Here is a 14074-nt window from a genome sequence, read left to right on the forward strand (position 1 = left end):
AGACAATAAAGATAGATTGATCACCCCAGACTTTGTTCATGAATATTTAAATATCGCTGATTCGTCTTGTCACTCTAATTACAATTTCTCTGGGCTGCATCTCCAACAACCACAGTTTATGGTAAAGAATGGCCCACTGTATTTCACTTGTCCCTCTGCAGATGTGCGGGGCTGCCAACCGTGTAATGTCCTCTGCATTTCATACATTTTCTTCAGCTGCTGAAGGTTTAAGTCATCCACAATGACCTACGTTTTTTCATTATCCCCATGTCAAACTGCACTCGTGCCTGGGCATAAATTGTCCTCCTCGTTATAGACTCGCATGCCTGTGCCTTCACTTCCTTTTTAAAATGATATTTTACTCTCTCCTCTCTCTCCCCTCCTCGGGCCACTAACCAAAGCTCCCCCTCCCAAAGCTAGGCCCCTGTACCCACATAAATTCTCATCTCTTCTGATGGCTCTGAGGGGTTTTTAGTAAGGCTCTGTGGGGAGCAGATGCTGGGATCTGATCAGTGACTTTCTCACGGGTGAAAGATTTGCAGGAAGCACCCATGCCATGTGAGGGGCACTTCCATCAAGTAATCAGATGGAAGAAGCTCAAAGAGTGGCATCGTGCCTTGACACCAGCTCACCCCAATCTATGGGGTGCTGCACTGGCTCAGAGGCTCAGCCAGTGAGTCCCTCACCTGCAGATCTGGGGATGGGCCAAGGCCTGGGGTTCTCAAAATTGCTACCTGCCCATCCTCACTGTCAAGAGCCATGGGACTTCCTGGCCCCTAGTCCCATCAAACTTAAGGGGAGTGGAGGCCTGTGCAAACCCTGGTACTAATTAGTTGTGTGTCTAACACAGTAAGGGCCAGTCTGTGTGCGTGCGCCTGAACCCACTCTCTCTGTGTGTCTGCACTCATATTCCCGTCTGGTCTGACATCCAACTCCCCCTCCTTACTGAATCGGCAACGATTACGACTTTAATCAAAGATTCAGTATCCTCATTAAGGTATAAATAAATAAATAAAGCCAAGGCCACGTGAGACTTCAGCCGGAGCCGGTAATTAAAACGTACATCGGCAGTCGCCCAGCTGGGGGGAAGGCAGCGGTCGGGGGGCGGGGGGCAGCTGCCTGTGCCTTTCACCTCCAGAGGGGTCCCTAACAATTTTAAAAAACAAGGGGTTAAGACAGAGGAGTTTGTTTGATCCAATTTTTATGAATTTAATTATGAAGTGGAGCACATGTTAAATGAGTTTAAATAGGAAATCTCCTGAGTCTGCCCAGGGAAAAGAATAAAAAGAATTTAGAAGGAAAAATAACAACAAAAAAAGAAACAGAAAGAGAGAAAAAGAAAAGTCACCAACACACACGTATCCCCATCCCGATTTGGGAGCACGGTGCGCACCTGGCGTGAAATCCTCACCCTGAGAGCTGATTGTGTCAGTGTGGCCATAATGTACACAAAACTGGCTGCAGAACTCAAAATCCAATTTGTGGTATGTTGATTAACTCTGTAGCCTCTTTAATGAGCTTGACATTAAGTGCAGGACAAACGAGACTAATTAGAGCCCCCTCCAGCCTGCCCGGTGCACCTGTGACCCCCCCACTCCCCCCCAAATCTGTCCTTACTTGATGCTTTCTCTGGCACTGGCCAAGCCCAGTGTCTGCCGTCCTCCCCACCCCAGCCCCATCCTGCTGGCTCTTCAGGCCCCTCCCTCCTGGCCCCTCCCTTCAGCACAGCTGAGAGTTTATTATATGATGAGCCGTGTGAATCAGGGATCCATCAATGCCAAGAGCACGGCTGGACTAACCTACCAAACACAGCTGCTGATGCTAAACACCCGGCCCCAGCAGCAAATGGGCCAAGAACAACGGAATATTAATGAGGCATTGTGTGTGGGGTGTGCACAGCCTGTATATGGCTTGTGTGCACAGTGCCTCACTGGTGTGAAAATTGATGCGTGTTTCTCTGTGTGTGCACAGGCAGCACACATGCTCTGTGTTTCCTAGAATAAGCAAGGGCTTCTCCCTAACTCTGGAAACAGCCCCTCCCTGTGGATCTGAGCCACGGCTGACACAAGGGCATGTGACATTTTCATATCTGAGCTCTGAGAAGGTGGCATGGACAGAGCAGGGCATATCCTGGGTGGATTTAGCAGGACTGAGATCATTCAAGTCACATGAAGCCAACTGGTTGGACCCAGTGGCATGCTCCGAAGTGGCTGAAAGGTATCTAGCCATCTTTCATAAGACCAAATGAACCTGGGGACCCGTTGAGGGAGGCGTTCATAGGAAGGTGCATATACTTGCAGGGGAGACGCTTATGCAGTCGCTGCAGAGAAAGTCCTTGTCAACATCCCATCCTCCTGGGCCCTTCTTATTGAGCCCACCCCTCTGGGCCCTACCTCCATCCTATCCCAGAAATTTTAAGTAGTTCTGTGCAAATCCGGTGGTGCTAAGGCAATGTGCTCCCCTGAACAAAATGGCATCCAGAAGTGAGAGCCAGGAAGGCTCCTTAACGAGGATACCTACTGCTGGCAGGCCAGGCCAGCTCGGTCCCTGAGAAGTAAAGCTCTTCCCTTATTTAGCAGAGCCTGCCACCCATGCAAGACCTGGTCTGCATACTCAATCTCTGAGCTGTGACAAGACTCTCAAACTGAGGAGAGGGCCTACAGTAGTTTCTTTACGTGGCATGCAGAGGTTTTTATGAGTATATGCTCTGTTACATACCCAGATGGAGACCTGACCCCAACCCTCCCTACAAACACAGCATACAAAGGCAGAGACACATGCAGACTCAGAAATGCGCATTCCTTTACCCAGGTACAGTCAGCAGAGCCCCAGTTTTGTCATAGAGAAAATAAGGAATTTAAGCCATCCACTCCCCTGTTAGGGAAGACCAGGGGCTGCTGCAGGAAAGCAAATGCCTCTTGGCCATCAGGGACCAAGTGTCCCCATCCCTGAAGCCCTAGAGGCTGGTGGCAGGGAATGGCCAGCCTCTGGGCACCTGGCCCAGCCTCCTTAGCTCATAACCCCTCCCTTGTCCCATCACCTGGAACTGGCTGAGAAGCAGTATTTCATTGCTCATTGTTTAAATGCCCTCCTTGTCTTCCCTAAACAGGGTTAAGGTCCAAGTACAGGCCTTTGTTATTGTGGGGAAAGTAGGACTTCTTCAACTTGCCCTCAGAAGCCCGAAGCTGACTTCAGAAATGTGTATGGATGGCGTGGAGGGGCATCAAGAGTGGTGGGAGGCAGGGCAGACACTGTTAAGAGACCCAGCAGGTCAGTTTTTCTCAAAATTCATTTTGGGTCTACCTACATGAGAATCCCTTGGGAATACGTATTAATAATGCTGCATCTGGGACCCCACCCTGGCCCCATGGAATAAAAGTTTCTGAGAGTGGGACCCAAGAGCCTGCCGTTTTAATGAGCATCCTGTGTTGAACATGGAAAGACTGAACCGACGGTCCGCAGGAGGGGACTGGGAGAACTGTCCACATTTACCTGCATGCCAGGCAGCCCCTGCACGTCCAAGCCTTGAGCAGAAGGACTGAGGGCTGACTCAGCCCACCACCTCCACTTTGCATCCTTGGAGGTAAATATAGAGACTGGCTCCCAGAGACCCAAATCCACCCATCAGCTTCACTGACCTACCTGTATGTGAGCGCAGGTGGCGTTTGAGGGCCGTGTGGCTGGGGAAGGTGCGGTTGCACTCGCTGCAGATGTAGCTGCGCACGCCCGCGTGGACCTCCATGTGCTGCTGCAGTGCGCTCTGCGCCTGGAAGCGCTTCCCACACAGCAGACAGAAGACGGCCATGTCAGTGCCTGTGGGAGACAGGAAAGGGGGCGCCTCAGAAGGCTGGGAACACAAGGCGCATTCTTTACCCATCTGGAGTGAGAGCCAGTGTCGGGACTCACACTTCCAAATCCCCATGCTCAGGGGCAAATCCAGAGTTGGCCCAGGCTGTGCAACACTGAGCACCCAGTATGTGGCCCCAGGGATGGGCAAAATCGACGTTGTTCCTGAGCTCTGGAAGCTAAAGTCTAGCGGGAGAAGGATAGACACTGATCAAATCCATCACAACAGCAAGGGTAATGTGCAACTGTGTCAGGCAGTATGTAAAAGGCAGCAAAATACTAAGAGGGCACATACCAGATGGACTTCGCAGAGTCCGGGGCAAAAAGTGGGGGAGGCAAGGTAGACCCTGTGAGGACAAACAATGACAAAGATACCACGGGCCAGCTATTGTTCTAACGTAACTAATATAAATCCAAAACTCCAAAAGCTAGCCTCTGTTATCCTCACCCCTTAGACAAGGAGACTGAGGCACAGAGAGATTAACTACTTAGGCCAAAATCCCATAGAGCAGCAGTCCCCAACATTTTTGGCACCAGGGACTGGTTTCATGGAAGGCAATTTTTCCACGTATGGTGGGGGGATGGTTTCGGGATGATTCAAGCGCATTAATCATTAGACTCTCTTAAGGAGCGTGCAACCTGGATCCTGTGAATGCACAATTCCCTATAAGGTTTATGCTCCTATGAGAATCTAATGTCGCCACTAATATGACAGGAGGTGGAGCTCAGCTTCACTCGCTCGCCTCCTGCTGTGCAGCCCAGCTCCTCACAGGCCCAGGGTCTGGGGACTCCTGCCATAGAGCTCATAAGTGGCAGGGCTGGGATTCACACCCACGCACCCTAGATTTTAATGCTTTCCCAAGACTAGATACAGACCCTGTTTTTGTTTTTTGATTTTTTTTTTTTTTAACTACTTCTCCACTCACTAAAGCATGAATCTTAGGTTCATTCACTCAACAAGTATGAGTTGGTGCCTTCTACAAGTAACGTTGTCTTTTTGGCACTGGGGATATAACCACGGAAAAGTATGCCAAGTGCCTGCTCTCATGACCGACGTCACCCTGAACACCAGGTGAATGGCGGAATCGGGAAGATGGAATAGTGTCTGTGAACACTCTGGGCCAAAGGGAAACGTGGCCGGTGGGAGGATCAGACAGAGGAATGGTGCAGTGCAGCTGGGGAAGAAGAAGAGGAGGCTAAAGGGAAAGGTAAGGGCCAGGCCATGCAGGGTCTTGCAAACCACGTCAAGAGCTTTAGGTTCCATCCCAAACCCGACGGGCAACTGTCAAATGATTGAAAGCTAGCGAGTGATGTGAGATTTTCATTTAATTCTAACTGGCTGTTCACTCCCACAGTACCCCACAAATATAGGCTGCTATTTTCTGTTTGTTACCAACCCCTTTCTGATGCTGCTCTGGAGCCATGGCCGAAATTTCCAGCTACAGCACCACGGGAGGAAGTATCTGACCTTGTGTGTGAGTCCTAACTGGCAGCTCGGTGCCCAGCCTTTTGGGCTCTGTTTTCCTGAGCACAGGAGCCCCCTGGCAGGCCCATCTGCACGTCTCTGTGCTGGTACCTGGGCAATATCACCTGCACTTGGCCCCACACTGCTGTCCCCTGTGTGGGGGGCACAAGCAGGAAAGGTAAGTAGGCCTAGCATCTGTCAGCCCAGTCCAGAGTGGGTGGGGGCAGGGGGCAAAGCTTTGGCTGCTGGAAGCCATGGGCTGCTCAGCATGGAATTGAGAAGTGTCTGGTAGAAGGTAGGGGGAAGAGAAGGGATGGCACGAAGAACCTCCCTGCCTTCCTGGCCCATCGACAGAGATAGCAAGGAGAGGCCTGGTCCTCACCACCTCTGTCCCATTCATTGCTGGGTTAAGATGGACTAGTAGGCAGGCAAGGTCCACCTCTCACGGTCCCCTACACTTCTGTGTCCCTCATACTCACCCTGATACCCCTTCCCTTTGCAGACACTGAGGTCTAAGCACCTGGAGCCACACCCCATCTCGCCAGCAATCAGGAAGGCTGAGCAGAGAATGGGAATAGCAGCCAGCACTGGATTTTTCTCCTGGCCGTCAAAAAGCAGGAAGGAAGGGGAGCAAAACTAGGTGTTATGCTAGGTGCTTTTTCTATGTTGTCGGCTCATTTAAAACTTACAATCCTACAAGGCAGGCATTCTTATCCCCCTTTTTACTAGCGGAAAACAGAGAGATTAAATAACTTGCCTAAGATCACACAGAAAGAGGCAGAGTTGGGATCTGAAAATATCTCGGTGTGTCTGCTTTCAGAAACCATGGGGTTGGGCTCAATGCTGCCTCTGGGGCCAGCTGCCCACCTGTCTGTGCTTACCCTGGAAGAGGCCCGGTAAGGACAGTACAGAGCACCCCTGCCTCTAGTACAGCTCCAGCAATGGCTAGAGAGCCCCTGGCCAGGAGTAGGCGGATGCTGGGGCTGGGTCACAAGACATAGCTCTCTGAGGCCGTGCAATCCCACTGGGAGCCACCAAGGTCTCTCGGAAATGTTGAGTAGGGTATTCAGCTCCACTTGCTGGAGGGGTACATAATGAGAGATGTATCTTTCCGGACAGAAGCAGTGCCAAGAGTTGACAGTGAGTCTTCAATATCCCTCCCTGCTTGGCCTACATACAAAGGAGCACAGTGCATCTGCAATGCGTTCTGTGCCCAGTGGCCCCCAGTTCTTCACCTTGAGGGCCCCCAGCATCTACCCCCTCTCTGCCCTTAACCCCCACCCCACAGAGAGCCCAAATTAAGCCAGGTGTTCAAACAGCTACCTTAAATCAGTAGGATTGAGTAGGCTTTGTGGGTCAGCCATGCCCTTTAAGAGCCAAGACTCCTCCTTATGCATCCTCTGAGATCCCCTGCATGGAAGGAACCTGGGCAGACGAACATGAATGGCATTGCCAGTGGGACATCTCAGCCTACACAGCCAGACCCAGAGGTGCTCTGAGGGTCAATATCACCCAGCAAGGCAGACCATGGCACTCTGCCCCCTTGGTCTTCCCAAGACCCCTAGATGCTGCCCCACTATGCTGTCCCTACTTCTCAGGGTGGCCTGAACCCACTTCATGTCCATTCAGCCAACTCACTGAGCCACTGCCAAGTGCAGGCACTGTGCTAGGTGACCAGGGGCAGGCTGAGGCTGAGCAGAGAAACTGGGTCCCAGACTAGTGGGAGACGCTGAGTTAACAACCACCCGGAGGGTAAGGCAGGGCGACTCCAAGAGCTTCTGAGATTTTGAGTTAGGCTTTTACAAGTAAACAGTGTTTGAGAAGCAAAGGACAAGAAATTGGGACACATGTGCCAGGCTAAGGAGAGAGACACCGCTGGCAAATGTCAGAGCAGATGGGGCCAAGGTCAGGCCCTGGGGATGGAGACAAGCTGGGAGATGGGAGTCAGACCATAGAGGGCTGTACATGCCAGGTAGGACAGACTGGACTTGATTCTACAGGCAATGCAGTGCCAGGAAAGGACCAAGGGTTGGTAGGATCCTAATGTCTGGGTCCCCCTCCAATTCCTTTTTTGAAACCCTAACCCCTAAGGTAATGGTATTAGGAAATGGGGCCTGGGGGGAGATAATTAGGTAATTAAAATGGGATGAGTATCCTTGTAAAAGAGGGCCCAGAGAGCTAGCCAGCCCCTTCCACCATGTGAGGACACAGAGAAGTCAGCAGTCTGCAACCAGGAGGAGGACCCTCACCAGAACTCGAACATGCTGGCACCCTGATCACAGACTTCCTAGCCTCCAGAGCTGTGAGAAATGTATGTCTGCTGTGTATAAGCCACCTAGTCTGTGGCAGTTTGTTATAGCAGCCTGAATTGACTAAGACGAGTGGTGCTAGCACGATCTGACCTGTGTTTGAAGCCAGTGACTCTGGACACACATAGGGACTAACAGCAGCAGCAAGTGGTGAGAAGCAGCGAGAGGGCTGATGCGCCACTGGAGGACGGTAGGGACCAGACCAGGGCAGAGGCTGCCAGGGCAGGGGAGAGAGAAAATCCTAGAAAGGTGGGACAGCCAGGGAGGAGTGGCAGGCACAAAATCCCAGATGGCAAGTTCCACACCTGGCCAACAGGCTGGAAGTTATATGGTCACCACCTGGAAAGGAAATGCCATGATGTCCCTACAGTGGTCTCTCTCCCTTTCCTGGGACATTCCACAAGGTGCAGGGGTGCTCCTTGGCCACGTATCCACCAACCAAGGCTCCCAGGGGAAGAAAGGGGGGCCTCTGAGACTCAGCATCCACTTCCCCCATTCTTCTGCTTGGAGACTAACAGCTATGATGATAGAAAAGTATTTTAAAAAAAAAAAAAGGGAAAGGGCGGGGGAGATGTGGATGAGACACAAGAAAAGCTATTGGTGCATGTGAGTTAAGAATCTAGAGACTAGATGTGAGTTATTAAACAATTTGCTGCTGTTTCAGCCTAGCTGATTGTTCGCATGTATGATGAGTCAGGGCAGATTCTATTACACTGGGAGATTAAGCAAATAAATGCTAGCTTTTGGAAACACATTAAAATGTGGGACTATGGAAATAAAATTATCTAGAAAATTGTATTAGCAATTCATTAGCTGCAGTGAGATGTGCGGCGGGGCAGGGGGGCCTGGAAGCACTGGAACACTCTGCTCCCTTCAACACCTGGGTTCTGTCCTCTGCTATGGAGAGACGTCAGGCCTGGTACCAGTGGGGAGAGGGGAGGTGCTCTGACTGGATGAACAAGACCCTCAGAAGTCAAATGGTCCGCATGACACAGGGGAAGGAAAAGAAGCAGAGGGGTCCCAGCTCTCCCATATACTTGCCTTGTGGCCCTGAGCAAGTCATTTTACTTCGCCAGATCCATTTGCTCCTTATCCACCATATTGTGGTTATCAAGAACATCGAATGAGACATCCACATGAAAAAACTTTATAACGTGGTCACAGAGCCAATGCCAGCCAAACACCACCTTCATCTGAACTAGAAAATCATGTCTCCTCCTCTGGGCAGCCCCACAGACCTGGTGAGTACAGAGAGGGCTGGGTTTTGGGCTCTTTCCTTCTCAGCTGGGTACCCTTGTGCCGTGAACAACCTGGATCGTGAGTCATGGCGTGAGTCATGGCAGCCCTGCACAATACACATGCCTAAGCTGTTTTGTTGTCTCTGGACTGCTGCTTTCTGGGAAGCCTAGAGAAGGCATCTTTGAGGAATTACACCACTTAGGATTCAGTGCCAACAACACCATCTTCCTCTGAAATCCCTCACTGTTTTATCTGGTGTGGTACAGCCCTGTATTGCATTTATTTTGGACTTTCAGCTCTGCCTAATAGATTATAAGCCTCCAAAGTAGGAACTATTGTATTCATCTTTATATTCCCCAACACACAGCACATGGCCTGATATAGAGTAGGCACTTAATAACTGCATGTTGAATTAGTAAATAAATAAGGGGCTGTGAGACAGTCACAAAGGGTGGGGGAGGAGGTATGAGGAGAGTCATGGTACAGAGGGCTAGGGATGCGGAAAGTTCAGACCACAGTCCACAAATGAAACCACGACTAAGAGGCATCCAACCACTCTCCTTGGAAATCAGTAATGACAAGTGACCCACAGGCAGCAGATCTCAGTGAGACCTCCTGTGTCTGTCTGGTGGGCTGGACAGGACTCCTTAGTTCTTACTCCATGTCTGAGCTCTGTTGCTCAGAAGCAAAGACCCAGACCATAGAAGGATTGGTGTTGCCATACTTTACAGTGAAACAGTACAAAGATCCCAATTCTGGCCCAGAGGTGCAGCCCTTCTTGGATTTGTGATCCTAGTCCAGGCAGCTGTTGTCCTTAACCTCGGTTTCTTCATCTAGGAAAGAGAATTCATAACTAATCTGCCCTTTCCAGCCCTAACTTCATAGTCCTGTTAGGATGCAACTGACAAATGTTTTTGATTATGTAAATCCTACAAATGTATTGCTTTCTCTCAATCTGTACATTTCAATGTAAATCAGATATATAAGTCAGCTTTTACTCAAGAAAATAATTTTTCAGGTCAAGGAATTAGCACCTCTGCTCTTCTGAAGAATGAATGGGACTCAGTCTTAGCCTGGACTCCCAGGGTATCTGCTCAAAGGGAATCCGAAGTAGGAAAAGGGGATGCATGTGGAAAGGATGACGCTATCAAGACTCAAGGAGCATGACTCTTAGTAATATGGGCAGGGTCCATGCAAATATCTGGGACCACATTTGCATAAATTGTATCTCCAGGGAAGGTGACCCACACCAGACCCCCAAGTGCCAATACAGCCAGTTTTGACTACAGGGCATGTATGACTCAAAGTCTTCCAATTTAAAACAAGCTTAACTTTAGAAAAAAAAAAAAAGGAGAATGAAAGAAAAAAAAAAGAAAAAGAGAGAAAGGGAGAAAGCCAGGCCAGGGTGGAATAGAGGCAGAAGGGATGACATAGACCTAGGGTATTTCACCCAGGTGATGACGGGGTCTGAAATTATGAAACACAAAACCCCTCATGTTTACACCTGTGCCATTTCCATACCAATTATCTCTTTAATAGATGGGAAGGAAGAGGATCAGAGGGGTACACAGCTGGAGAAGATGTTCAGGTGCTACACCTTCTTGGAGCAAAGCTCTTATTATCTCCTGCTATAAGCAGTTTCTTAATCAAAGGAGCAGAGGGATCTAAATATACTCCAGCTTTTTTTGGTAAGCAGGCTGGGACTGCTGTGTGTGCATGTGCTGGGGCGTGTGCATGCCCGTGTGTGTGTGTGCGTGCACATGTACCCCAGAGGGGCTTCTCATGTCCAATCCTACCCAACCTCACCCAACCCTGCCACCCCGAAAGCTGCTTCTCCCCACAGAAAGAAAATATCAAATTTAGGAGGGTGTGAAAACCTTGATTTAAACTAGAAACGTCCCTCTCCCTCCACCCCTAGCCCCCAAATCCTTCAGATATGTCTTTCTGCTCCCTCTGACATCCTGGGGATGACTCTTTCCTAAGACACCATCTCCAGCATGGGCAACCTTCGTGACCACACACTCAAACCTTGACATAAACTGATGCCTTTTCCTTTCGCCCATATTCTCCTCCCTTTGCCCCCAGGGTGCTGCTGAAAAAGGTAGCAGAGTTGCACCATCCACTCTGCAAGACAGAGAGGCAGAGACAAGCAGCACCGGGTTGACTCCTACCCAAGGCAGGAAGGTTCTGTCTGCATCTTAAGAGGATGGAGAAGGCTGGGGTGAGGTGAGGAATAGACAGAAAGGAACAAAGTCCAGCCCTTGAATCTGAGTGGCTCCTCCATTTTGACTTCCCCTGTGCTATCATTTAGGGCTCAGCTCCTTTTTAAGGAATCTACTGGATTAAGGGCCAACAGCCCTCTCTTTATTTCTCTGGTTGTCCTCTTGAGCATGAGTTTCAGGATCATTTAGGATGCACTATTGCACTCCCAGCGTTCCTCAGAAGGCTAGCTATGTGGGCACTGAAGGTCAAATCAGCCCACTGAACCCTGCAAACTCCAATCAGCTGCTGGTGAGTGAGAGACAAGTTCCCCAGTTGCTTTTACTAGGGTAGGATACACTAAGATACCATCTTGGAAGGCTTGTCTCAAACTCAATTAGCTTTGAGCTCACGCATGGGTGTCTGTCTCCTGTGTATAGAGTCACCTACTGCTGAGGTACTCAGTTACATCTTCCCAAACCAAGCCAAGAGCCAAAAACCTTAGCATCACTTGTCAATTTCATCCTTGTCAATTTTAGGTCTCTTTATCCAGCCTTCTCTGCCTCTTTTTCCTTCCTTTCTTATCTGCGTAGAATCACGGAAGGCATCTATACATCTGTATGACATTCTATTTCCACAAGAGAAAGGGGGAATGTTATGGTTTCAATACCGTCAGTCAAGGGAGCAAAAGCATCTTCATTGCATAACAAAAAAAGGGGAGGAGCTTGAGCAGCTGATTCAGATTTGTTTTAAAACTAGGCAGTGGATGGGAGAGTGATTACATTTTTTAAAACACATGCACACATACAACTTTCAGTCTCTTGGGGAATGTGGCTGCGTCCTCAGGCACAGCAGCTAGCAGAGCTGGCTCCCGGAAAACCGTGTATTTGTTTAGCAGTGAGCTGCAGACACAAGTGCATTTCATTACTCGGCACCTCCAGCTACAGTAAACAAATTTGTCAGCTCACTAGCTCATTAAGGTGCGCCCTGGACATGGGGGATTTATTGAGACCTGCACAATAAAAGTAACATGAATGGATTTACTAATTTTGTCAATCACACCAACAAACGAGCTCAAGAAGGGGAGAAAATGAGGGAGGGGGACAAGAAAAGGGGTGGATAAAAAAAGGGAAGGAGGTTTTAAAAAAAGGAGGAGAGGAGTTTGGTTTGCAAGAAGAGAGAGAATAAACGGGTTAAGAGGGGACAAGATCTGCATCTTTGTACTGGGCTACAAAACCACCTTCACATTCAATCTACCTCCTACTCTGGGTTCCCCTTTCTAGGGTTCAGGGGCCCCGGGCAGGAAGGGTGCATGCTAAGTTGGAAGATGCCAAATCAAGTCCTGGTTCTCTGGCAGTGCCACACCGATGGCAACATCCTCCTCCCTTCCTCCCAGCATCCGATATGGAACTAATGAATCCGAGGATTAAAAACCTTGTTCCGGGAAGTAGCTGCTTCCAGGCACATCAGCGGAGACTAATATCCTCGGCTAGTACCTCCCACCTGCCCCAGCAGCTCCTTCTTGGTTTCCAGTCCAGTGGCTGGACGCTTCCAGACATTCCAGAATGAATTAAAACTTCTCCAAGAGCAAGCAGAGGAAGAAGGAAAGGGATTGTGTGTGTGTGTGTGTGTGTGTGCACGCGCATGCACGCGCGTGCAGTGGCGGGGGGGCGGGTGAGTTGGGGTGGAAAGTAAATCCGGAGAGGTATGCAGCCCTCTGGTCTGTAACTTTCAAAATGACAGCAGGACTAGGGCAAAGGTCACGGGGTCCAAGGCCTTAAGCACCTCCGCCAGCTGTGGCAGAGAAGCCTGGAGCCCGCAGGACGCCTGCCCGTATAAATCAGCGGTAAGCAGCACCCGCTGGGGGCGAGGACAATGGGCCCACACGGGGGTGGGCGGCAGAACAATGGGGCCTGGCCAGTGCGCAGGCCCGGAACAAATGTGCCCTGGCACCACGGGGGCCCCCATTTGTGAAACTAATTGGCCCACGATTGAAAAATCGGACCAACTTCAACAACCCAGAGAGAAGGGCGGCTTGCAGTAGCCTAACCTAGCCCAGCTCTGCAGAGCAAGCCTAGCCTAGCCTAGCCCAGCCCAACCCAGCCCATCCCTGGTGGGGCATCTGATGTGGAAGCCTCTCTCAGGTACTGCCCGTGCTGGCAGAGAGGTGCCTCTGAGATGGGATCAGGCTGGGAGAATGATGGACCGTGGGATGGAGCAGGTAGGCATGGTGCCGACTTGAGGCGCCCCGTGCTCAACAACTTCTCCCAAGATGCAGAGAACTGTTTTCCCTGGTTTCTCTACACTGCTTGTTCTGTAGAAATAAAGTTCAAAGGAGAGAGACAGGCACCTGTTTACTCTCAGGATTCCTAAAGCCAAAGGGCTCCCTACTTCCTGCATTTGGGGGTAGGTGGGTAGCAAATAAATCAAAAGCTACAATCAGTTTCTTCCTAAATCCATTCCCTGGCATGTATTCTGCCTGTAACCCTCTGCAAGGCTGCATGAGCACTGCAAGAAACGTGGATCCCTTGGTCTGAAATTCAGCTAATCTTAGAGGCTTCCAGGAAAAGCAGCCCCAAAGCGGGTGGGGGAACATCGGGACACAGCATGAAAGGGCAGGCCAGGATCTTCACATCCCAGGCATCCTCTTGCCCTCACGTGGCTTTTTACTGCAGACTCCCAACTGAACAGGAACAAAAGAGTAGAAAACCTGGCCTCTAGTCCTGGCTCAGTGACTAACTCGCTGTGCACTCCTGGGTGGGTTACTAGACCTTTCTGGGCCTCCGTTTCCTCATCAGTAAAATGAAGAGGGATATAAGTGATCCTTAAAGGGTTTTTCTCCACTCTAATATTCAATAATTCTATTGAAGAGGGTGCTGGCAGGTTGAATGGTCCTTTCTCCCACTGAGATGGACGTCAGCATTTTCTCTTTCAAAGTCAGACTTGATAGCTTTCTTTTAGCTAAAGAGAATCCCTTTAACTAAAAGGGAACCACATTCTTAGGCTGACAGAGGGG

The 14074-nt window shown here is 50.0% G+C and overlaps 1 protein-coding gene across 5 annotated transcripts in view; it reads right to left on the reverse strand.

Moving 5' to 3' along the window:
* The window catches only part of ZBTB16 (zinc finger and BTB domain containing 16), a 196644-nt gene that overhangs the window by 9684 nt on the left and 172886 nt on the right, over positions 1 to 14074 (reverse strand). For all 5 annotated transcript variants that reach the window (XR_004177344.1, XM_003910731.5, XM_017948969.3 and 2 more), the window contains one exon: positions 3643 to 3813. Coding sequence is in view for 4 of the 5 variants with exons in the window: in XM_003910731.5 (XP_003910780.1) it covers positions 3643 to 3813 (171 nt within the window). In the remaining variant the exon portion in view is untranslated. The remainder of the gene's footprint in view (positions 1 to 3642; positions 3814 to 14074) is intronic.

Source organism: Papio anubis, chromosome 12, assembly GCF_008728515.1.
Source record: "Papio anubis isolate 15944 chromosome 12, Panubis1.0, whole genome shotgun sequence".
Lineage (NCBI taxonomy): Eukaryota > Metazoa > Chordata > Mammalia > Primates > Cercopithecidae > Papio > Papio anubis.